At 33.7% G+C, this 25,702-nt stretch overlaps 1 protein-coding gene across 2 annotated transcripts; it reads left to right on the forward strand.

Moving 5' to 3' along the window:
• Nucleotides 1–2,020: 2,020 nt before the first annotated feature.
• LOC564748 (LRRN4 C-terminal-like protein) lies at nt 2,021–16,776 on the forward strand. Of its 2 annotated transcripts, none has more exons than XM_068221462.2 (2): nt 2,021–2,156; nt 15,965–16,776. In XM_068221462.2, the coding sequence occupies exon 2, from the start codon at nt 15,970–15,972 to the stop codon at nt 16,693–16,695; it is 726 nt and encodes a 241-aa protein (XP_068077563.1). In that variant the 5' UTR covers nt 2,021–2,156; nt 15,965–15,969; the 3' UTR covers nt 16,696–16,776. The 2 variants fall into 2 exon arrangements, with proteins under 2 accessions (XP_068077563.1, XP_693173.5); XM_688081.11 differs by lacking the exon at nt 2,021–2,156 and adding an exon at nt 9,792–9,883.
• Nucleotides 16,777–25,702: the final 8,926 nt, after the last annotated feature.

Consider the following 25,702-nt stretch of genomic DNA (forward strand, 5'->3'; position numbering starts at 1 on the left):
AAAGGAAAACAAAAACTGCCTTAAAAATGTTAGCCTTAAAAAGGTTTAATTTATTTGTATCATAGAACTTGCTATAGCCAATATCTGTTTATATTGATTTCTTTTTTATGCTTTTTGTTTATTTATTTATTACTTTAGTTTGGATGATTTTTGTAATTGACATTTTTTGTATTTTTGTATATTATTTTGTGTTGAGCCTTTTATGTGTGATACATAATTTGTAAAGTTAAATGCCATTTTGTGGATTTTGTATTTCCAATAATATTTTTTTTTTTTATTAAAAAATTGAAAAGTTTTATATTTTCTAAACGCAAATTTTGTCATTGTTTTGAAGCACACTCGCTTATAGATATCCTAAAAACTAAAAATACTGATACTGACATCTTAAAAACTTAATTTTAATTCTATTTTAATTCAAATGTATCACTTTGAGAATGTAGAAAGACTGTGTATAATTCTGGCATTTGCTGCTCTTGTACATCAAAATAATTATTTGTAAAACTAGCTTGTTTTAATCAGAATTTCTCTTTATTTATTTATTCATTTATTTTTAGAATCTTTGTTAATGTACATGTTCATTATTCTCAGCACCATTGTTCTCAACAACACTGTTAAACTTAAGTACAACTGAATAATATGGGCTGATCGCATCAACTAAAAGATTGATTCACAACCTCTCAAAATATGATGTGTGCTGTTTAAAATTGATTGCCATATATAGAAAATGAACTCAGAATTACTGCACTCACATATAAGAAATGAGATTTTATGGAATGTAGTGGTCAGAAAGTAGCCTGCTAAATTATTTCAGACCTCTGATGACACAGAGCGCAATTCCAGTTTAACACTTGTAAAGTGTTGCATAACGGAGACAGGATGTACTTTATAAACCAACAGAAATAAAATGTTAAACAGCAGGTCATTTAGTAAACACACCCTCATAGAAAACTAAGCATGTAGTCATTCTGAAAGCGCTGGCCCAGATTACGTCCATTTTAACTCTATAACACACAAACTGTGATTAAAACACACACATATACACAGCAGCAACACTCTGAAATCATTTCCCCATTAAACACACCCAAGGGCTGGCTGGCCACATGACATGCATGCTTGTTTTCTTTGCAGCTGCTCCTTTTACCAGCTGTTTTCAACACACCAGTAAATCACCACCAGATGTAATGGAGAGAGAGCAAGAGGATGAGGAGCAGATGTGTGTGACAGACAAAAAGGAGAGGAAGATAAAGACAGGAGGATGACAGAGGAGGAAGGAAGTTAAGTATCAAGATATAAATGCTTGGTTGTTCATTTAAAAGAGAACAAAGGTGAAAACATGAAGTGTGAAGAAAAATACACTGTATTACATACACTTCAAGATGTTTCAGTCAGACCTAGATAATAATTCATTCTTTTAAATGTCACAAAGCTTTAATCTTCATGAAATTTCGCCTGATTACAATGTCTTTGTCCAGAATGAAGCATTTAGAAACATTATGAAAACAGCCTTGTGATATTTTATTTATTACATATAACATCTTGTGGACTTTATAGCTCTTAAAATTAATGTGTTGAAACACACCCGTGTGTCTAGTTAAGGATAACATATCTGGGTTTATATTTAATGTAACACACACTAAATGAGTATTTTTGCTAATTCATGATCTAAATTCTAAAACTTTATTTGAAGGGGTGTTCATAAGACTATAATGACACCTTTATAATCAGCATGTGACATGCCATGAGATTTTATGCATGCTTATGACAACTGTCATTAAATGTCATTCACCCTGTTATGACATTTTAAATGCAAATGTGAGATGTCTTTATTATGATAACGTGACTTAAAAAACATCACAACCTGGAATTACCTTTGTTATGACAACTTGACATTATAAAGACAGCATACCTTGTCATAAATCTGACATAAACATGATTGCCATGCAGCCATGACAGCTTTAATAATATCTTTCTTCACTTTAATACTGCCACAGCCAGGCCAGGTTATCCCTACTCCCAGTCACCTCGATCACTGTCATCTGAATTCTAATCATAAACACGTCATTCCCAATCATCACTCCCGCACCATAAGAACAATCACCAGCCCTCACTCAGTGTCCTGCCTCTTTGCTATTACGGAAGACAGCACTATCTCTATGGTCAGTATTTTTTTTATCTAGTTCTAGATTTACTTCCTTCTCTCGATTTCCAGTGTCTGCATCTCTCCCTCCTGGTTTCTCCTGGTCCCTCCTGTGGTTGTCGTCGATCCTCTATCCGCATATCTGTGTGCCTGGATTCTCTGCTTTATCCTCCGGTCCCCCTGGTCCATCTGGTCATCCATCTCCATCCTGCATATAAGTTTTATTGAGTTCTGTTTACCTGCCATCCTACATAATAATCTGTTGTTATACTTGCATCGCTGGTTCAGTCCCTTCTTGTGACAAATACAAAGGTGCACGTTGAAATTGAAATGTCAAACATTAAACATTAATGACACTGTTATAAAATTATTTGATAAGAATATTGACACTGAAACATTTTTACTGAGGAATTTTAATGACAAATTCAGTTTGTTCCACTGAAAACAGTGATCATGAAACTATTCATGGCACAATTGTAAAGTCATGTTTATGACAGAGTTATGACAAGTTATACTGTCTTTTAATGTCAAGTTGTCATGACACAGACATCTTAAATAATCATATTTGTTTTTCAAATGACATAACTGAGTGACACTTGCTAAGCATGCATAAAATTTAATTCATGTTCATGACATGTCCCTAATAATTGTCATGATCACTAACGATCCAGCCTGTGCAGATTGCTGGTAAACACACTGATCACATAGGACTACAAATCTGCTGGTAAGAGGACTACAAGAACCAGTCATGCACCACACACACACACAACCAGTTTCTGATCCTGACTGATTGCAAATACACAGCTGATGATCATTGATGGATTATTTATACCCCTCTGTTTCTCACACAAGATGCTGAGTCTTGTTATCGGTTTATATGACATTACATCGCATTTTCCTTGCGTTGTCTTGCCTGGTTTTGGCCCTCGCTTTGTTTTGCTTGTTTTATTGTTTATTCCTGTCTGCTGCCTGCTTTCTGACCGCTCGCCTGTTATTTTGACTACTAATCTGGATTCGCCTGTATACATCTGTTTGCCCCCGTGTTGATTGTTGCTTTCCTGACCATTCTGCTCAATAAACCTGCATTTGGATCCACACCCCTGTTGTCAACGTCACACCATTGTTACAATAATGTTCACGTTTGAAATTTTGACATTAATATTACTTTGTAAATAAAACACAGGTGTTTTATAAAAACGTTTTACTCAAACTTGTACCTGGCAAATACAGAGAACATGATATTGATAATATCTTTTAAATGGTCTCCTAATTTTTTTGTACTGTACAAAATAAAATAAGCAAACATAACAAATTTTAAAAAAGCAACCACATGCTTTTAAAAAAAAAACAGAAATGATTTGAACTTTGGTATATGATCAAAAAACATTTTGACATGTGTCCTAATCCCCCCTCCTTTACCCCCCTGTCCCAAATGCCCGTTTGTGCAGCTTTCCCACACAAATATATTCCCACATGATCAATTTTCTCTGGAAAACATGTGTTCGTTATTTAAAAACATGTATTTTTAGTATGTATCTTTTGTGAATGCAATCAAGAGAACTTTCATGTACAGAAATGGAAGGACATTTAGGGGTTTATATCGGTATAATATGAGCCCCATCATGTGCAGCATGTCAGCAGCTCAGCAGGGATAAGAACTGGATATGCTGTGTTTTTCTTCTTTTTTATTGTGCGTGTGGGTCAAATTTTCAGAGGGAATAGCAAAGAAAAGGACATGTTTAACTGCAATGATCCTTTACACATGCACTTTTATTTATATAACTTTGTTTGGGGAATTTTAGAGCTTCGGTCGAGAACTCCAGCACTCCTGATTCCTGTACATCTGTCGGAAAGCTCTGTAACTAAATACTGTTGCTACATCAGATGTTTTTAAATGTAGCCTACCTCGTACTGGTAAAAATCTTGTCCCACATCCAGTGATCAGCACAGACATGCAGAAAACATCTCTCTTTTTCCTAACACTTGTTTCAAAGAAGGCAAAAAACTTTACCTGAAAGATTACAATGTAGATTTTTGTCAAAAATATCATTACATTTGATACCGCAGAAGTCATCGTCTATGTCCGGTGTTTCAGAACACTCTTCCTCTGCAGATGATCCCATTCCCGGCAACAGATGATCTGTTAATATCCTGTTAACTCTTTTGTCAGCTGTACATGTAAATGTCACTGTGTTTCCTCAAAATTAGGCACAGATATGTCCTAGAAGTTTATTAAAACCTGTTTACCATTAACTAGCATGGTAACTCCTGACCTTCTTTTTGCTATGTAAAGGTCAAACTGAATTTGGTTGCACTTCATTTTAAGGTGCCCTTGTTAAAGTGAAACTATTCATTTAACTACAGAGTAATGTTCATTTTTTTTTACATGTGTATATATATTTAAGGGATCTTAAAATGTCCTAAATTTTACAAACAAAAATTTAGACCCTAAAATGTTGTAAATTCACTGAAATATGGTGTTGTATGTAAGTCATACTTTTAAACAGGTCTTAAATTTCCCTTTTCCATGTAAAGCTACTCAATCAGTACAACCAGAGGAGACGAAGTATTCAAAATCTATACTCAAGTAAAATTACAATTCTTGCAGAAATTTTTACTCAAGGTAATGTAAAAGTAACAATCTTAAAAGTTACTTGAGTAAGAGTAAAAAAGTATCTAATGAAAAAATTACTCATATAGTACTAGTTACTTTTCTTTATATACAGTTGGTCAACTTTTCTTTTTCGAATATTTCACAAATGACGTTTAAAAGAGCAAGGAAGTGTATGCGGTATTTCCTTTTTTTTTTTTTTACTCTGGTAAACGTCTTGTTTTATATCAGCTAAAATAAAAGCAGTTTTTAATATTTTTAAAAACCATTTTGAGGTCAATATTATCAGCCCCCTTAAGTCAAATTTTTTTAATTGTCTAAAAAACAAGCCATCGTTAATGATTTGCCTAATCATCCCAACTTGCCTAATTAACCTTAAACCTTTAAATGTCACTTTAAGCTGAATACTAGTATCTTGAACAATATCTCGTAAAATATTATGTGCTGTAATCATGGCAAAGATATGTGTTGTGATAAAATCTTCTTTCTGTTTATCAGAAATTTGAGAAAAATATACAGGGTGGCTAAATAAACACCATTTTTTCTTGAAAAAAATGTTTAAATCTTATAATATTTTAATGGTTAACAGTGTGAATGACTAATATGTGCAGGGCTAATCAGCTATCAATTAAACGGCAGTTTCTTTAATTATCCCATAGTTAATAAGGTTGAAATTAGGATAATTTTGACACTTACAACCACTGTGTTTTTTCAGGTTGTAGCTGTAATTTAAGAAGCCTATATATTGCGATGTCAGTTCGATGTAAAGTACAGCGTGCATCGCATTATTAAAGCATTCTTGTTGACATCTTGGAGTAAAAGCATAGATTGAACCCAGATTAAGAATTCAGAGGCCCCTGGGCACAATGTGTTGTAGGCCCCCTAACTGGTCGCACACCAATTGTTAAATTAAAAAATAAGAATTACATAATATTTTTTAAATAAAATTAATCTATAACGTATTGCCCGCATTTTTAAAGTAAATGATATACAGTACATATATTTCTTGTCTACAGAGATTTAACTAAGTTTTAAAGCATTTAAAGCACACTTTGTGAAAATGGTGAAAATTAATGGATTTTAATATACTTGTTCAAGTTCACTGAAGCAGTAAAAAATAAGGGTATTTAAGAGTATTTTCTAATGTATAACTTCTACACAGTTATAATGCATATGATCTGGATAAACCTGTAACACCTCTCTAATCCAGTTCTATGAATCTGAGTTTTCTAATACACACACTTATTAATGATTCCTACTAGTCTTCCTCGGATTCGAACTGGGTTCATGATAGCGTCAAAACAAGTTGCCATGCGCTTTACGAGCTACGCCACTCACACTGCTTTGTGTCGCGCTCTTTAGTTATGTTGTCTCTGCAGTGAAACGATTATGGGCAGGAATTACTTAGTTAGCTTATTCCAACGCGGTGCGCTATTTGCATTTTGCCCATACAGTCAATCCAAAATCAGCATTTTTCCCCCCTGGCAGGGGCCTCAAGTGCGCTCAGGCCCCTGGGCCTGTGCCTATAGTGCCCATTAGTTAAACTTGAACTTGAGGCCGTGGGTGACCTGGCCTGATAAAGTCACTATACACAGACAACGTGACCGTCCTCTTAGAACCGCAGAAGGCCAGAGACACTGCTCGCTGCAGAGCCACTTGAGCTTCAGCGAGGGGGAGCTTGAGCTCCAACTCCTCCTCCTATAAGCTGTTTACACCCACCCCAACCCTAATGCCAACCCCCAGTGACATCACTTGTAGAACAAGTGCAAGGAAGGAGGAGCTGGAGCTCAAGCTCCCCCTTGCTGAACCCCAGCTCTGCCCAAGTGGCCTGCAGTGAGCATCACTTGAAAGGCCATGGCTTGACCGCAGTTTAAACACGTCTTCCTCGACTTCAACCATCATTCAACCATAAGCGCGCGCCCTCTAACCAAAAGAGGGAGACCTCTCGTGACACAACCTCTCCACTGCGACATCTTGTGATATTTGCAAACAAATTTTATGAATCTGTTGGAATATCAATCAATTCCATGCGTATTCAAGAAAAAAAAGGTCAGGAGAGGTTTTTATTTAATGTCAAAAATTTTAACAATTTATTGGATACAACTGAATAATTCGATTCACAGAGTTCTGCTATCCTCAATGGAATGCAAAAGTTATATTAAGGAGGTGCGCAACAACTTTCTTTTCCTGACTTCAACTTATATAGGCAGCTGATATTAACAGGTGGAGTTCAGTGAAATTCGTCATTTGTCAATCATTGTCCAGTCCTCCATTGGCCGAACACCAGACATAAGTCCTCTTTTTCTACGAATTCTCTGCACAACAATAAAAGCATAAAACTTTTTGTGCTCTGTGTTCAGTTTTAACACCTTTCTTCACACAGGAAGTTTCTGCAGAGCTGAATTTATTTTCGGACCAGCATTTATCTACTTCTGCAAAAATGCTAATTAGTATGCATAGCATCTCACACACAACAGAAGAAGTTCAGTTAATATATGACCCTTACATGACCAATACAAATAATTGCTTGATTAAAAGTAAAAGAGACAAAAAAATATAAAAAATTGATTCCTATTTTCTAACAAATCCTATTTATTATCATTTGACAGTAAGGGAGGAACGCCGTGAAATGTAACGAAGTAAGAGTAGTGATTTATCACTATTAATTTACTTGAGTAAGATTAAAAGTATAAATTTTTAAATGTACTCAAAAAGTGCACATTACCAGTGAAAGTCTCAGAGGAGAAATGGTTGTGTCCGACTGAGCTTGGTTGAATTGGTGAATTGGTTCCTAGCCAATTCAACTTGCCAATGTCGCCACTGGCTTGCTTGGTCTTGGACTTGTGGACCTGCACATCGATGAATTTTCTCTTCAGTGTTTGAATTTTCATCAGTAAAAACCAAAACTGAACTGAATAAACTGAACTTCAACTCTGAAAGCTAAATTGATGCAGTTTTATTTTAATAGAACTTCTATGTTAAGCTGCTTTGACACAATCTACATAGTAAAAGCACTAAAGAAATGAAGATTAATTAAATAAAACTGAACTAGTAACTTGTGAAAGATCATTTATTTGTTTAGTACAAGATTAAGAAACAAAATACTAACTTGATAACTTGATCGTAAAGTAATACAAATTGTTAGTCTCTTCAGAATTTGAGGTCATCGGTTTCCAATATCATTTCATCAAATGGTTTTCCTGTTTAAGTTTCAGGTTAGTTTATTGTTTACACATATGAATAGCATTTTAAAACTGAAAAACATTTAACAACAGTTTTACAATTATGAGCTGTGAATCATCACTGTATTTTAGGGACTGTCTAAAGTTAGTCTGTCTCCACCGAAGCTTTACACAATAAAGTCTGTGACTCATTACGAAAAGTATATTGTGATGAAATAACCTTGACCACAGTACGGTATGACAGCATCTTTGATCGGGCAAACGTGTTACGGCAGTGCACGGAAGTGTGTAAGTTTGTGAATGACATGATCTTTGACTCTTTCTGTCATTCAGAGCATAAAAAAACAGACTTCCTTTCTGTGGAGAGAACAGCTGCACACACACACACACACACACACACACACACACACACACACACACACACACACACACACACACACACACACACACACACACACATGCTTGTATGTGTGATTTATGAGGACTCTCCATAGTCTTTATGTCTTTAATACTTTAAAAATGTTGTACACCATAAAAAATGCTGGGTTCCACACAATTAGTTTGAAGAAATTAAGTTAACTTATTAGTTGTTACAAATTTTAAGTTGATTAAACGTAAAGCAATTACTTTCCCCAAAAATCTCAAGAATTGTCTTATTTCAGCTCATTTTAAATAAGTAGTTTGAACAAACAGGAAACGTCATTTTTTGAGTCTATGGCCTTACCCCTTTCCCAAACCGTCATAAGAAACCTTTGAGAAAATTTAACATCAATAGACCCCCTTGAGTATGATTTTCAAACATTTAGAATTACGAGGACACAATGCATGTCTCATAAACCACCTTAAATATGTTACACCGACACTCAAAAAACTGTTTGTTGTTTGTTCAAACTACACTCTAAAAAAAATCTATTACTTCAGGCAGTTGAGGTGCCGGAAAAAAAACCTCAAATAATGTCCATAAATTACAGACTTTTCCTTACATTTAAATTTCTAGTAAATTTCTGTAATTTACCATCTGTTATTTTATGTAATTTAACTGCCTTTATTTACTGGGGGTGGGGGCTGCATTAAATACTTTTTTTTTTACAGTGTACTTATTTAAAATAAGCTGAATCAACATACTTTTTGAGGGTTTTTTGAGGACAACTTAGTTGTTTTATGTTCAATCCACCTAAATTAGTAAAACCTAATAAGTTAACTTAATTCCTTCATGTTACCTCAATACAAATCGATTGTGTGGAACAACATTTTTTGTGTAGGTCATTATACAGTTTTGACCCCGTAAACCACATAAACAAGTACACACACAAACAAGCCTGTTTACAGAACATTTAGCAAATGCTTCCAATGCGACACCAAATCCTCAATTCTTTCATTTGAATGTGTGTCTCGTGAAGCTTTTCATTAAATCTGAATGCTGGCAGTGGCAAGCATGTCTGCAAATCTCTCGGTGAAAGAAAGAGCCTTTTGTTCGCTTCATACCAGCATGAATCTGATGGACTATGACTGAACTGTGCTCACTGAAAGCAGATATTGAACTCAAACATGTTGTCTGCTGCTATAAAACTGTAAGAGCATGTTTTCCAGCAGACCAACCAAATGCATAGCTCTCTCTTTAGCAATGCCATGACAGAGAGTTCAGAAGTAGCAGTTACTCAACATGAGTTTAGATGCTGTGAATGATGTGTGTCACTTCAGGAATTAGACCTGCTCATGCAGCAGTAATTGCTGTGATTCATTAAAAGCATGTGCACATTTTGCACACAAACTCTCAGCCAGAAACCGAGAAAAGGTGGAGCGATGAGAGAAAGAGGGGGATGGGGTTAGCAAGAAAAAGGAGGTGATTGCAGGGGAGTTTGAGAGAGAGTTGTTTAGCAAGAGAATGAGAGCAAAAGAAAGAGGATAACAGATTGTAAGATAAAACTCCTTGGACTTGCCGAGTAAATATGGGTAAGTTTCTCACTGTTATATATTTGTTTGAATGCTTTATTTGATATGTTAACCTTGCAACTTTTGTAATTTTGTCTCTAAAGTTATTGAGAGACTGCAAGCCAAAGACAGGCTCAATCAAAAGCCTTTTATACTTATGAAAATATCCTGAAGCTTCGCATTCCTTTCCCACGTGGCTGGCTGGTTTTATTTTCTCTAAAAAAAATATGGTGATGGTGAAATGAGCTGGAATCTAGTTTACCCATTCAAAAGTATGTTAATCAATATCGCATTCAAGGGCAGCTGACACTGCGTGGTACACACACACACAGAGATACTGGACTCACACTCGTGTGTGGAAGTTTGCTAACTGATTTGTTTTGCAATGGACAGCTGAACTGTTTGTATTCAGTCTGGTAAATGTAAATTGTTTTCTCAAAGCTGTTGAATGTCCCATGAGGAATTTTAAGCAGGTTCTAAAGCTCTGCTGTCTATAGCATATATTTCTTTTTTTTTTCACCTTACTGTCTTGTGGAATTCAGTTTTATTTATTATTAAGGTTATTTAATTTACATCCTTTCTGGTTTATTCATAAACATACTCAATGTAGTATTTTATGGTTGGTATTTTTAAATGTCCTAGTCAAAGACGTAGCAGGAGATACAGTATGCATGTGAACTTTCTTGTATGTATAACACTTTATATTTATGTTTAAAGTACAATTATTTTGAAGTACAAAATACCAAAAAAAAAAAAAAAAACTCATTAGTTAGTAAACACAGCAAAAATATTTTTAGACCATCCTTGAGTCTATTCATTCGCTTGTGTAAATTTATTTTAATTTAGTTTTTTTTTTCAGTAATATTATTGACATATGAAAATGTTTATTTGATTTATTTACAATACTCTTTGTAAAGTAATGTTTTCTGTCTTTTAGTAGATATTTTATATGACTTGCTTTGTTTACCAAATAAGTGGATAACACTGGATTTGCATTGTAAACATGAAATTAAAGTTAAAAAGTTTTTATTTTATTTGATATATTACAATTTTACTTAAGATACTCCCAAAACAATTCCGCATAAATCCCCAGATTTATTTTTCTCACAAAATTCTTGAAAGAAATAGCAAACAATGTCCGCAGATTCTGTCTGGCCCTAGCCATGACCTAAAATGATGATAATGTTGTGACAATATATAAATATATTTACAGTTAAACAAAGCACTGAGGAAAAAAAGTAATAAGCAAATAATACTAATTCTAAATTATTGTTATAAGTAGTCAGGTTGACTAAGTTACTATAAGGTTGATTAAGCGATTAAATCCTATTTTTTCATAGCATCAATAAATTATAGTTCACACCACTCAAATATATAAAAAAAAGTTGGTCTTAATAGATAAAAGATTTAATGAACTCAAAATCTGACTCTACTGGGTTAAACTTAAACTATAGCATAGTCAAGGTCAGATTTATAAGTTGAAAAATTAAAATAAGTGTTTTGTAATAATATTGTAAGAGGTGTGTTAAATTGTGACTGTGGTGAAGACTAGAGTCTGTGATTATGTTGAGAACGAGCTGAATAATATACAGTGAAATTAGCACATGTTGATAATTTGCACTTAAACATGAATTAATATGTGAGATCATTTAATTTAGTACAAAATAAAGAAATAAAATACCAATAAACTTAATAAAAATAGTAAAAATAGAATACATATTTGGAATTCTTTTATTTTCATAATAAACTTACAATGTACACAGAAATTATTTGAATTATGGAATAGTAAAAGGAGATATTCAAAACTCTTTGAAAGAAAGAAAGAAAGAAAGAAAGAAAGAAAGAAAGAAAGAAAGAAAGAAATTTGAATCTGCCTTCATCTAATGTTTAGATATAAAAGTACAAATGCAACTACAAATAAACAAGTATTTAATAAAATTATGTCTAATATGCATATTTAAAGAAATAATTTAATTAAATAGTAATAAAATTAGCTGCAGGAGTATGGCAATAACTTTAATTATATCTTTGAACTCTGCATTATCTTGCCTTAAGTCAAGCATGAATAATGAAATCAGTTGATTGAAAATTGATAGAAAAATGACTTTTTCTTTTTTTCTTTTCTTTTTTTTTTTTGGCTAACTAAGCGTTTGTCCCACCAGTTGTTACATTTTTAAAACTCTAAACTCAATGAGCACAGCATCTGTCTTTTGTGGCCATATCATTCACACATTTCATGTTGTTTTCACCCAATATGCAGTCCAATATGCTTCCCAAAAAAATATTGGATTGTTTTTGTAATATTTTACAAATGTTAACACACAACACCTCAGAATAGCAAAAACAATATTCCAAACCTTAGATTCATTTAAAACCCCTCTGCTTCTGCAATGATATCAGTTCAAAAATATAAAAAATATATATAAGTTTTTTTTTTTTTAATTGCTATGACAGTCAATTCATTTAATAAGTTTCCTAAACTCTTAACACAGTTAGTACAACATCCGTATTTGTAGCCTGTACAGTTAACACATTTCTTGTTGCTTTGGTGCAAAATGCATACAGTTTACACCAATTTACTTTTTTTCCAACTGCTTACACACATTTTTTAAACAGTTTCCCCATTTTTCATAACTTTACACTAGGGTTGTAACGGTATGAATTTTTTACAGTATGATAATCGTCTAAAACAATACCACGGTTTGACGGTTTCGCGGTATACGGTATTAAATAGTAATTCTCATAGCAAAGACCCTGAAAAGAATAAGAACACGTTTTCTGACTGAACAAAGGTTTTTTTTCACCAAACTTGTGAAAGAACCATTTTAATAGAACTATAGAAGTCTTTTATAAAAATAAACTGAAAAATTTACCATTTTAATAAATTAAATTAGAAGGAATAAACAAGCAAGGTCTTTTAAGATTAGACAAAAATAAACTTAAACTGTCCTTCCTTATAAGCAGGATAAATGGGAGACCAAAAGTGCAATACCAAGTTTATGACTGTAAACATTTAAAGCGTTGTTTTTTTCAGTCTAGGTTGTGATAAAGAAATGTTAGCATGTTGAGATTTTCAGGACTTAATCTTGACCGCTGAGGTGAGAGAATGTGTCCACTTGTACAATGAACAAATAAAAAAATAAGAAAATAATAAATAATGTGTCAAAGTCCAAATAAACATGGTGCAAATCCTCAGTAAAAAAATAGATATAAATATTTACTATACTATAAATAGTTACATAACGAAACTAGATTCAATATGGAACATCCTTAGGTTTTATGTGCCAGCATGGATATGGTTGTCTGTGGATATGGATTTGGATATGGTTGTCTGTGGATATGGATTTGGATATGGTTGTCTGCAATGCAGACAAACAGCTGCACCTTCATTTGCGTCTTTTGAAAACAGCAAGAGCAGCAGTTTGTCTTTGCTGTGTCACTGTTTTGTCATGTTTCTGTGCTGCTGTGCATGCAAAAGTACTTAGTATGAGAATTATTTCATGCAAAACTTTTTTTTTTTTTTGCGTTTTATTTAGCCGCGCATAAATGTACAGCCTATCTCTCATTCCGTGTTGTTCAAAAAGCTCATTGTTGGTCCACAAACAAAAGTGAAACCTATGCTTATTGGTTGTGATTTAGCGAGTTTGAACCAATCTGGGCATGGAGGAGGGACAATGCATCAATGTATCATGTCTGGTTTGTCCGGAGACACAGTGACGAGCGTTTCTTTGTCAAATCAGCGTTGTCAAATTTTGATGACGTAACCGCACTGATTCCGGAGCCTCTGAAAGTCCGCGAATGTTATGTGATACATTTGAATTGTATGAATCTGATCAGCGGATCAAAAGTTATTAAACATTTAAGAGCAATACTTATTTTTAGCCGCGGGCGGCTGTCTTGGTCTTTAAGGGTTAAAACCGTTGATATGCAATTGTTCATGGTATGATAATCGTGCACGTTCAAATCATGGTAAACCGTCATACCGGTATATTGTTACAACCCTACTTTACACACAATTCTCAAAACTGCACACAAAATGCAAAATGTCTGCAAATCTCCTTGTAACACTATGCATTTAAAACACCATAAACACATGTCAGAATGAAGCATTTGCATCAAATGGCAAACACTTCTTTCATTCATTCATTCATTCATTCATGTTCTTTTTGTCTTAGTCCCTTTATTACAGTTTTTACAATTGCTATGACACTTTTATCAATACATTTAACAAGTTTCCTAAACTCTTAACACAGTTAGCACAACATCCGTCTTGGTGGGCTATACAATTACAGTTTTTCTAGTTTGCTTTGACCTGGTTAAAGAAACTAGGTTCCACTTCATTTTCATTTTCACTATCCCAGCAGAGCAAAAGACCGGTCTTGCAAATGTGTAAACTCTTTCTCATTGGGTTGACACATTTTCCCCACCATTTTTCAAAACAGCTAACACGGATGTCATTCAAGCAGTCCAAACTCCATTGTTTTAGTTATGGTAACTAAACAGAAACCATCTATTCCTAACCATTAAAAACTACCAACATCAATATGAATTCAGTGAAGCACCGGCTTGACACTACTTCACACAAATCTTCAAAAAGCAATCAGTCTGCAAACCTTATAAAACGGTGGAAGGTCTGTGTTATTCTGTGACAGCATGGATGGAGGAGGTCAATAGTGGCTATGTCTTATACTCACAATAGATTTGACTGTATATTGGTTTACATGTGTTTTCTCTAATATTTACAGTATTTTATTACTTTTGTCTGTTTTTACAGTATTTCAGTTTTCAGCCACAGTTTAAAAATTGTCATGAATTCGATATAAATGTAATCAAAGCATTTCTTATTCTGGATGCAATTCTTTGCAAAAAGGCAAATTTGACAGCCCAAATAGAAAGACAACAAATGGCATTGGCAATAGGCTACAATGACAAGCAATGGTGGTGCACTGAGTTCTGTATTTTGTATTTTGTTGTCCATTGTGTAATGATTAATTGAAAGAGCTTATATACTTGTTTGCAAGTTGTGTTGTTTGAAGGTAAAACTAGCTTTTGTTGCATATGTTAAATGTTTTGACACGGTATGTGCCTTTTGCAAGCAAAATGTGTCATTTTGACCATGAGTGCCGCTGTTTAGGCCTGTGTGTTAACTGTTTTGAAAATGTGGAGTTTCAGTTGACAACTACATCCAAGCAATCGAGAAAAACTGTAACACATTTCTTGTTGTTTTGACACAAAATGCATCCAGTTAACACAAATTTAAAATGCTTTAACTTCTTTTACACACAAGCACAACCAAGAACAAAACAATGTAATTTTACAGTCAAATTTACAAATGCTTTAGCACAGTATGTCAGAACAGATAACAACATGTTCTAAACAGAAATTATATAGGATAAAGTCAAAGTGAACAGCTGTTCTAATTGTGAATTGAAACACAAGTTTATTCCCTTTATTTTATTCAATTGCCAATGAGAAACAGCAGTAAACGAAAGAAAATCCATGCATTTACTTAACCCAACGAAACAAAACTGTAACGAGACTTCAAATATAAGGGCAGAGCTGACACATAAACTAATGGAGTTTCTGTAATGTCAGCTGTTGAAAGTGTTTTTATTGTCAGTGTGTTCTGATTGACTGAATGTTTATGTTGGAAGAGAACATGTGTTAGTGTTTTGAACAATAATTTTATTTTGAAACATGATTGCAGTGTTTTGTTAGACATGGTGTAGTGTGTTCGTTTATTATTGTATTTTGATAAGTAGTTTAGAGGATTAGTTTATAATGTGTGATTTTGAGCATAAAATTAACTTTTGCCAATTGTGTCTTTTAGGTGTGTTGCTGCGTTAAGATTTTAGCAAACTTGTTAAATGTATTGAAAAAAGTGTCATAGCCATTGTAAAAAACTGTAATGAAAACAAAATCGTTATGCCTTTAAGTGCATATATAAAACAATGTTAATGAAATCACTTAAAATGATTAATTGACTAATTTATTATATATTTTATGAAACTATCGATTCCTTTAAGTGGACTTCTCTGAGCCGTAGCTTCATCTATAACTCTAATACGAGTGACTGACTGATCAATTCATTTGTTTCACCAGGAGTCATGTTGGTGTGTGAATATCCCGTCACTCTTCTCTTCCTCGTCAGCTTTCACCACTTTTCTTTTGTGTCATCATCTTCCTCATCCTCATCTCAGAATGCCACTCAACCCCGTTCCACCCACTCTGAAGTGATGAGTAGTTTTGATGAATATGATGAAGAAACCCCCACAGCATCCCCCAGCTCATCCTCCACCAGCGCTCTGGATCTCAACCCGTGTGACTACGACATGTGTGTGGAGCAGCAGCAAACCTGCATGGATCTTGCAAAGGTGGAAAACTGCCTCTGCCCGGGTTTGAGTGATCTCTTCACGCGCCCGAGCCCCCCACGCATCTCCCATCTGACTCAACAGGGTGGCAGAGGAGTTGTGGTGCACTGGTGTGCTCCCACCTCTATCATCAACAGCTACATTGTCCTGGTGAAAAACAAAGACAGAGTTATTAGTAGTAGGGAGGTGGAGCAGCATAAGAGGGCGTTGGTGTTGGAGGATGTGGAGGCTCAAGCAGTGGTGTGTGTAGAAGCGGTGAATAAAGGTGGCGTCAGCGAAGAGGACGATCAATCATGTGCCAACTTTGAACCCAAGCATGCAGATTCTGGATTAGCCCTGAAACTGGGCATTATTGGCGGAGTGGTGGGACTCATTCTACTGCTGATTCTAGCTCTGCTGTTGTGGAGACATAAAAGGCGACAGAAATTTACAGCCCGGAGTGAGACAGAGGGGGTCCTGTGAGGGAGATAGGACATGTGCTTCATATTGGTGAAGTGATGGAGGTTAATGAATGAGCCTGGACTGATTGGCCGCTGCAAGCGGATACTGGATTATAGAGGGAGTGTTTATGAATGACTCAGTGAGGGAGCAGAGAAGGTGGATGAATGACTCAGCACATTCTTCTCATTCTGCTCGTCGCTGTCTAGTGATATAGGACAGTCGCAAAACTGCAGTCTGTTTGTGTGCTGACTCTAATCAGGGGCGCTATTGAAAAGCTCCACTTCCCCAAAGCTTGAACGCACTTTAAAATTCTGTGGAGATAAGAGTGATAGATTTTATATTTCGTTTTTATTTTTTTACAGAAAAAAAAGGCAGATTTGCAAAATATAAACTTGTTTGTATAGAACCGATTCTGTTTCACAGTTCTGACTATAAAAAATGTTGATGCTTAAAATAGATGAAATCAAATTGTATTATATGTAATTTAAATAACAATAATATATAATAAATATTAAGAAAAAATTTAAATAAATAAACAAATAAATAAATAAAGGCGACACGGTGGCTCAGTGGCTGATGAATAATGAGACTAAGCCGAAGGAAAATGAATGAATGAATAAATAAATAAATATAATTTTAATTTTTTTACAATTTTGATTGTTTGAAGTTGAAAGATAATATTTAATTTACTTTTTTTAAGAAAAAAATCAAACTTTTGAGACATAAACTCCTTGATTTACTTTCTGACATTTCTGCCTTTTTTTCTCGCAACCTACAGGAAAAAAATAATAATATATAGTAATTTATAGTAAATACTTGTGTTTTAGAACCATACTATAGCAAAGTTCTTGAATAATTCTGTTAAGGTAATGTCATAGTTATATGGTTATACAACATTAGAAATATAAACAAATGACCCAATAGTGTACAAATAAATTATACCACAAAACAAATTTACTGTAGTAAAAACTTAAGTATACTCCAGTGTTTTTACAGTTTATCAGTTCACTGTAGTTAATACTACTACAGTGTGCTGTAGCATTCATTAACAAAGTGTTGTAAGATCTTAAATGATCCACTATATACAGTATGATCCACATAACTATAATATGGTTGAAAAACACTATAATATTCACTATAAATTACTATATTTAGTTTTTTTTTTTCAAGTGGGAAATATCATAGAAATTTGACTTTTTCTCAGTTGTGATACAGAGATTAGCAATAGCAAGTGAGAACTGTATCATACAAAGTCAAAATTGCAAAACAAACTCAAAGATGAAAAGTTAAAATTGCAAATTAAATAAGACCCTTAATATTTCAAAGTTCATAGATTTCAATAACAGAGATCTCCTAATTATGATACACCCTGGAATGTATACTCAGAATTACATTTTATAACCTTTCTGAGGTTACATCTCATGACTTTACAAAAATAAAAATTATGAGATGATTGCTTTCTTTTCTTCTTTTTTGTAAATCCCATAGCAAAAACAGGCTTCTTGTGTTACATATGCTGCATGTGTTTTCAGCTAAAAAGGCAGAAACACAACTTCCCTCATTTACTGTATTGATTTGGATCAAAGGATTTGTGAACGCAATAGACCATTTTGAAAAGAACATGTTTGCAAAAAAAATCGGTATATATATATATATATATATATATATATATATATATATATATATATATATATATATATATATATATATATATATATATGTTACGAAATAAAATAAAAGTTTTTGTATTTTCTACTTTTACATGTTGATTTACTGATGAAATCAATTATGTTCCCTTAAATGTCACTTTTACATGTGAAAACATTTTTTTACATATTACATACATTTTCACATACACAAAAACCTGCAATAAAATCCGTTTTTCAGTGGCAGACAGTCACCCAAGCTATGACTAATCACTCTAAAGCTGTAGGAAAAATAATGTCATAAAAACACTGACGGGCTGTTGACCACAAAAACACACAGTCCTGTCACTACTAATTATCCTGAGCTGTGACATCAAAAGAAGAGAAGGGAAAATATGTAAGTTTCACATTTATTATGGTGAAGCATCTAGTATAATATGTTGTAATGTTATAATAATGTTAAATGATGCAATCAGTCAGAATACATGACTAATATTAAATTGACATAAAGTGGAAATATTTCTTTTAGAATTAGATGGTGCTAACATGCAGGGCTTCTCTCTCTCTCTCCCTCTCTCTCTCTCTCTCTCTCTCTCTCTCTCTCTCTCTCTCTATCTCTCTCTCTCCCTCTGTCTCTCTCTTTATTTTTTTAAACAAGGTCCTGGCGTCAAGCCTGACACCATGCTGGCCATCACGACAATGCTCTTGAGGTGTGTTGTTAATACTTGTTGTGGGATTATCATTTCCTCTATCTAACAGAGCAAGTATACACTCAAAAATATTTTTGCTGCTTGTTCAAACTACTTGTTTAAAATAAACTGAAACAAAACAATTCATGAGATTTTTGTTGGAACAACTTAATTGTTTTATGTTCAATCCACTTAAATTTGTAAAAATAAACAAGTTAACCTAATTCCTTAATGTTGTCCCAACACAAATCGATTGTGTGAATTCCAGCATTTTTACAGTGTATACACAAAAAAAATGCTGGGTTTCAAACAATTCCTTCATGTTGTCCCAACAGAAATCGATTAAGTTAACTTGTTTATTTTTACAAATTTGAGTGCATTGAACATAAAACAATTAAGTTTTCCTAAAAAACTGATTCAGCTCATTATAAATAGGTAGTTTGAACTAACAGCAAATTTTTTGGAGAGTAAAAGTATCTAAAAATTGACATCAAATGTTTATGAAAGAAGCTGATTTTACAGTAGTTTCTGATTTCAGTTTTACCATCTTGACACAATAGAAACAATGCATACAAACTCCAGGGTTTACTTTTGTGACAGTTCTTTAAAGGTACATTGGGTTGGATCATTGTGATCCAAGTTTCAGGATTGTCAAATCCTGTTTACTAGAGTCTTAAATGGAACCAACAGTGTAGACTACTGGCTTGACAAAGAACAACAGGTATGCAAAATACCAGTGGCCACAAAAAGCCATTGTTACTTTAATGGTAAGAAACAGAAATACTGCAATTAACATACACTTTTTAGTTTGTTCTGTAGACTACAATGCTGCTATGATAATGATTTGTTGTTGTTGTTTACCATGTCTCATTGGATGTGACAAGCTTCATATAGGCTTCAAATAAAAAGGAATTTATATATCACCAGTAACCATTAAGTTTGTGATCAGTCACTTAAAAATAAACCTTTTTTTATTTTATTTGGTTCAAAAACAAAATCACAACTGAACCCACCCTGATCAAATAGATCCCAATCTGAGTTCAAAGTTATGAATAATCCAAAGGGCAGGTTTGATCCAAATCAAATGTAAGATTGGATTACATGGTCTGATCTTAATACAGAATCTCTCTGTTACTTTTGGAAAACCCATTTTCAAGATTTGATCCAATCTAAGATACAAAATCCTACTGAATTACTTTTGAAAAACTGGGCCCAGGTCTTAAATCAAAATCTGAAATATGAAGGCAAATATTATACAATAGTACAACAAATATAGAGTGAACAGAGCTAGATTGTGTTAAAATGTCCCATCCATAGCAATATTTTTTTTCAAATTAGCTACAAAAATGAGATAATGTCAAGCATATTTGTGTCAGGAGTAGATTTTAAGGTATTTAAAAGTATAGTTCACCCAAAAATGAAGTTTTGTCATAATTTACTCTCCCTTCACTTTTTTCCAACCTTTATAAGTTTCTTCTGTTGTACACAAAATAAGATATTTTGAAAAATGTTGAAAACCATTGTACTTCATGGTATTCTATATATTATGGATGGTTACAGGTTTCCAACATTTTTCGAAATATCTTCTTTTGTGTTCAGCTGAAGAAACAAACTCATAAAGATTTGGAACCACTTGAACCACATTTGAGATTTGGAACCACTTAAACCATGCGCACCACAAAAACAAGTGGAACTTTTCAGTAAGTCACAGAACAAACTACGTCATATCTTATTAATTCCTGCCTGTTGTGGTGATTCTGTCATAAATTATAGCATTCTAAATTGCAAAAGGCTGCAGATAATAAGGCACTGGGATGAAAAGGACTGACTAGATCTGTTTATTCTTCAAGTAAACAGAGAGAAGTTTACCACCAAAGTTCAGTTCACTGCCTCCTTGAGTTGAAGGTATTTGCACTCTCAAAACACTTGTCATAGTGGCTGTGCTGTTTAATATAATTAATACAAAAGTAAAACATCCCAAGAATTCCTAACATTTTCATGAGTGTGGACATACCAAAACACCGCCTCATTCTAATTAGTTGATTTTATGTGGAAGCCGTGGCATGGATCTCATTTAGACGGCTCAAGAAGTAAAGCAATTACATTTAAAGGCTGAAAATACATTTCCTCACCATTTCCTCACACTCAAGTGGTTATAAAGTTTTAGGAGTTTCTTTTTTCTGTTGAGCACAAAACTATATTTTCTGAAAAATGTTGGAATAAAGCAGCCATTGACATCCATTATAAGAACACATTTTAGCTATTAAGTGCCTATTTAAAATACTTTGAATGTTTGATATGGTGTTACAGACATACAGTGTCATTCTGCAACTGTTTTGCAGCATATGAAAGGTCCCAAACACTATTTTTAACTGTCCAAAATAGGCAAAAAAAAAATAGTTTTTACTCTCTGATAGTCTGAAAATATGTATATGTTAAATATGCATTAAAACAGTCAGGAAAAAGTGTTTTATGTAAATTCAGACCACGAGTCCACATATATGGACATAATTTTTCTCTAGAAGTACATCATATAAAAAATGATACTTAGGTTTTTATTCTAATTAGGTTCCAATAAGCCCAAATAGCAAAGAGAAATAAGAGAAATAAAAAATGTGTGTAAAACACCTTGGGCTCTAAGAGGTTAAGGTTGTCCAAATTAGGACAACTCAAAACTCTGAAGAGCTAATCAAAAAATTGAGTTTTATGTAAATTTTGGAAATTCGCTAAATATTGTGGAACATGATCTTTACCAAATATTCTAATGATTTTTGCCATTTCTTTTTAAAAATATATTATTTTGAGCCATGCAATGTATTTTTAGCTATTGTCAAAATACTCCTCTAACATAGGACTGATTTTATGGTCCCACTTCAGATTTTATCTTTGTTTTCTTCCGAGATGTTTTTACATTTTGTTCTCTTTAAATAAGGATCTCTAATCCATTAACTTACATTCTAACCAGCATATTCATATTCAACTCTCTTTTAATATGAGGTAACATGTTGTTTGAAGCTTTTAAAAAGTACTTGGCTTACAATCAAATTTGTACTGTAAATTTACTGCATACGTGTTTCATCAGATCTCCCCGTCCAAACTATTTAGCTGTCCTTATCATTGCAAATTCCTTTTCTTTTTTTGCTGTAAGAAATAAAAGCAAAGAGGGGGGGGGGGGGTGCAAGTAAAGTCAGATGTTCTTGCACAGCCCAATTTAAGCACTGTTAAATTCTCAAATATGACTAACATTATTTCACTGTTACTTGGTTCTCATTTTTCTCTAACATCAATTATTTTTTTAATGCTACATCCCTCTTAGCTGAGCACCATTGAGCTAGGTAATAGTGGAGTACAGAACACAAAAGCCCAGAGAAAGACATTACAGAGAGCTGACGCATGAAGCCACTTACATAAAAGACCCTGCATTTAAAGGGTCACCCTTTACTTGCACTCAAGTGATTCCATACCAGTGTGAGTTTCTTTATTCTGTTGAACAGAAAATAAGACGTTTTTAAGAATGTTGAAAACCCCCAGTCTCTGACTTAATAGTCCACATACCAGTTTACAAGATCTTTTTTGTTTGTTGTTGTCGTTGCTAAACATTAACACAAACAAGTTTGCAGGAGGAGGGTGAGTAAAAGCTGTAAAGTCAAATCAGAAAAGGGGTGCTAAAAAATGGCTCTCCTCTATGGGCGTGTGCTGAAGCCACATTAGATTATTTTACTTAGCCAATGCCAACTATGTGCTGGATGGTGTAAACTCAGGACTTGCACTAAACTCTAGAGTACTGAACCGCAGCTTGCCATAATCCTCTCTCGTGGAGGAGTTTGGGGGATGACAGTATAAAACCACACAAATAGATTTATGTAGCAACTGAAGAGCTCAGATAACTCAGTTTTAATTAAGTTTATTAAATCATGTTTTTAATTGCACACTTTTTATTGGGTTCATTTGCAAAAAAAAAAAAACATGATTTATGATTTATGATTTATAAATATAAATTACGTTATTTGTTTTTGCACAAGAACTCTTCAAATATAAAATGAATTTTTAAAAAATGGTGTTAATCTGTTTTTTTTTTTTTCATTTCTGTGTGTCATTTCGCCATCACGGTGGTGCAGTGGGAAGCACGATCGCCTCACCGCTAGAAGGTCGCTGCCTGCTAGTTCAAGCCTTGGCTGGGTCAGTTCAGTTGATATTTCAGTGTGGAGTTTGCATGTTCTCCCCGTCTTGGTGTAAGTTTCCCCACAGACAAAACACATGCTATAGGTGAATTGAATAAGCTAAATTGGCCGCAGTGGATGTGTGTGAATGGGTGTGTATGGGTGTTTCCCAGTGTTGGGTTGCAGCTGGAAGGGCATTCGCTGTGTAAAACATGCTGGATATGTTGCCGATTCATTCTGCTGTGTCAAACCCCTGATTAATAAAGGAACTAGGCCTAAGCTAAAAAGAAAATTAATGAATGAATGTTTGCAATTTCAGGATGTTTCAGGAATGCCAACTGATCCAGCCGCTTGGACCAGCAAACTTCTTGCTGTGAGGCAACAGTGCTAAACCCTGAGCCACCATGTCACCGTGAAGGACATTTTCATCATCTAAATAAATAAATAAATATTTTTTCAAAATAAAAAGTAAAGAATCTCATGTGAAATTAAGGATGAAGGTTCTTAGTGGACTCATTTCTTACGAGTGGCACTTATTAATATTTTTTATTTATTATTATTCATTGCATTAAAATTCTAGAATGAATCATATTGTTTTTTATTACAGTTCACCAAACAGTGTTCAAAGTTGAGAAAATTAAACCTCGGGTTTTGTGATGTGTTTGTCTTTTTCATTCTTGCGCAGTAGGTAGTGCTGTCGCCTCACAGCAAGAAGGTCGATGGTTGGAGCCACGGCTGGGTCAGTTTTTGTTTCTGTGTGGAGTTTGCATATTCTCTCCGCGTTCGCGTGGGTTTGCTCTGGGCGCTCCGGTTCCCCCAAAGTCCAAGGACATGCTATAGGTGAACTGGGTAAGCTAAATTGTGCGTAGTGTATGAGAGTGAAGTAGTGTGTATGGATGCTTACCTGATGGGTTGCACTTGGAAGGGCATCCGCTGCGTAAAACATATGCTGGGTAAGTTGGCGGTTCATTCCGCTGTGGCAACCCCAAATTAATAAAGGGACTGAGCCGATAAGAAAATGAATGAATGGCACATGCGATTGATTCCTTATCCATGTCAAAAATACTGTGATCTGCCACCAGATGCCGCTGCAGCATAAACAACATGATCAGAACACAACAGATGGCAAAAGCAGCACTGTTCAGCACAGGAACTGAACGTTACGCAAACTGCACAATGCAACATATATATAATAGCAGTGTTATGGAGTGCAATTAGGCTATATTTAGGCTATACTATGCAATTTCTAATTGATTTAATTTTTAATTGTTAATAAAGTTAGAGAGATCTTTGAGTTTTACACATAAATATTGTCCAACAGAAAATCAAAAGGTCTTTTTTGAACATGAAACCTCATTCTGCCATCAGACTGTCCCAATTTGACTAAAATAAGTAACCGCTTAATTGCATTTTTTATTTTTATTTTTTACTTTAAACTCAGTAAATTAACTCAGTGTTTCTCAAACATGTTCCTGGAGGACCACTCTGCACATTCTCCATGTCTCCTTAACCATGCACACCTAATTCAGATCATCAGCTCATTAGCAGAGACACTGAAAAACACTGGATTGATTAACTATATACAGCTATACATTTTCACAGAGCATCACGTTTTTTTAAAATCTGTTTGATATATTAATCCAGAGATTTATCCTCAAGTCAACATATCCCGAATATATATTCTCAAGGTTTTCATTTTAAAAGGTCTTTAAAAATAAAGACTGCTTTACTGCTATCTAAATAAAGATGAAGGCACTTGCATTCCAATTTTTGGGCGATGTTACATTTTTTAAAATGTGAAAACAAAATTAACACGGTCAAGGTACGGCTAGAACTACAATGCACATAAACACTGACACTTTTATTGTTTTTTAACAATACAATCATATTAAATATAACAGTGGATGATATCAAGTACAAAAATAAACAAGAATAAAATCAATAAAAGAAAAGAAATTATGATAAATAATATATAAACAAATATATATATATATATATATATATATATATATATATATATATATATATATATATATATATATATATAATTTAGCATTATTTCTTTTCTTTTATTGATTTTGTCCTTGTTTATTTTTTTACTTGATATCATCCACTGTTATGTTTAAAATGATTGTATTGTTAAAACACACTAAAAGTATATATATATATCAAATTAAATAACATTAACAAATTTCTCATAAAATGTTTTTACACTTTTTTGCTGTAAACATTTTGTAAAGTAGTAATTAAACAATTTAAACCACAAAGAAAATTCTGCAAATTAGGAAATGATAAAGACAATTTACATTTGTGAATATTATATTTACCCATTAAATAAATTGCCTATAAATTATGTTATGTTTGTCATGAGAAAAGTAACAAATTATATCACACATGGAAAAATCGATGTTAAACTTACATTTTTAAATTATATCAATAAATATAGTAAAAAAAAAAATCTGTGGAAATCGTCATTAATATGCGCTTTGTTTACGCGGGCGGATGTCATTAAGCCGCGACCGCATCTTTGACC

The sequence above is a fragment of the Danio rerio genome, chromosome 5 (assembly GCF_049306965.1).
Source record: "Danio rerio strain Tuebingen ecotype United States chromosome 5, GRCz12tu, whole genome shotgun sequence".
Lineage (NCBI taxonomy): Eukaryota > Metazoa > Chordata > Actinopteri > Cypriniformes > Danionidae > Danio > Danio rerio.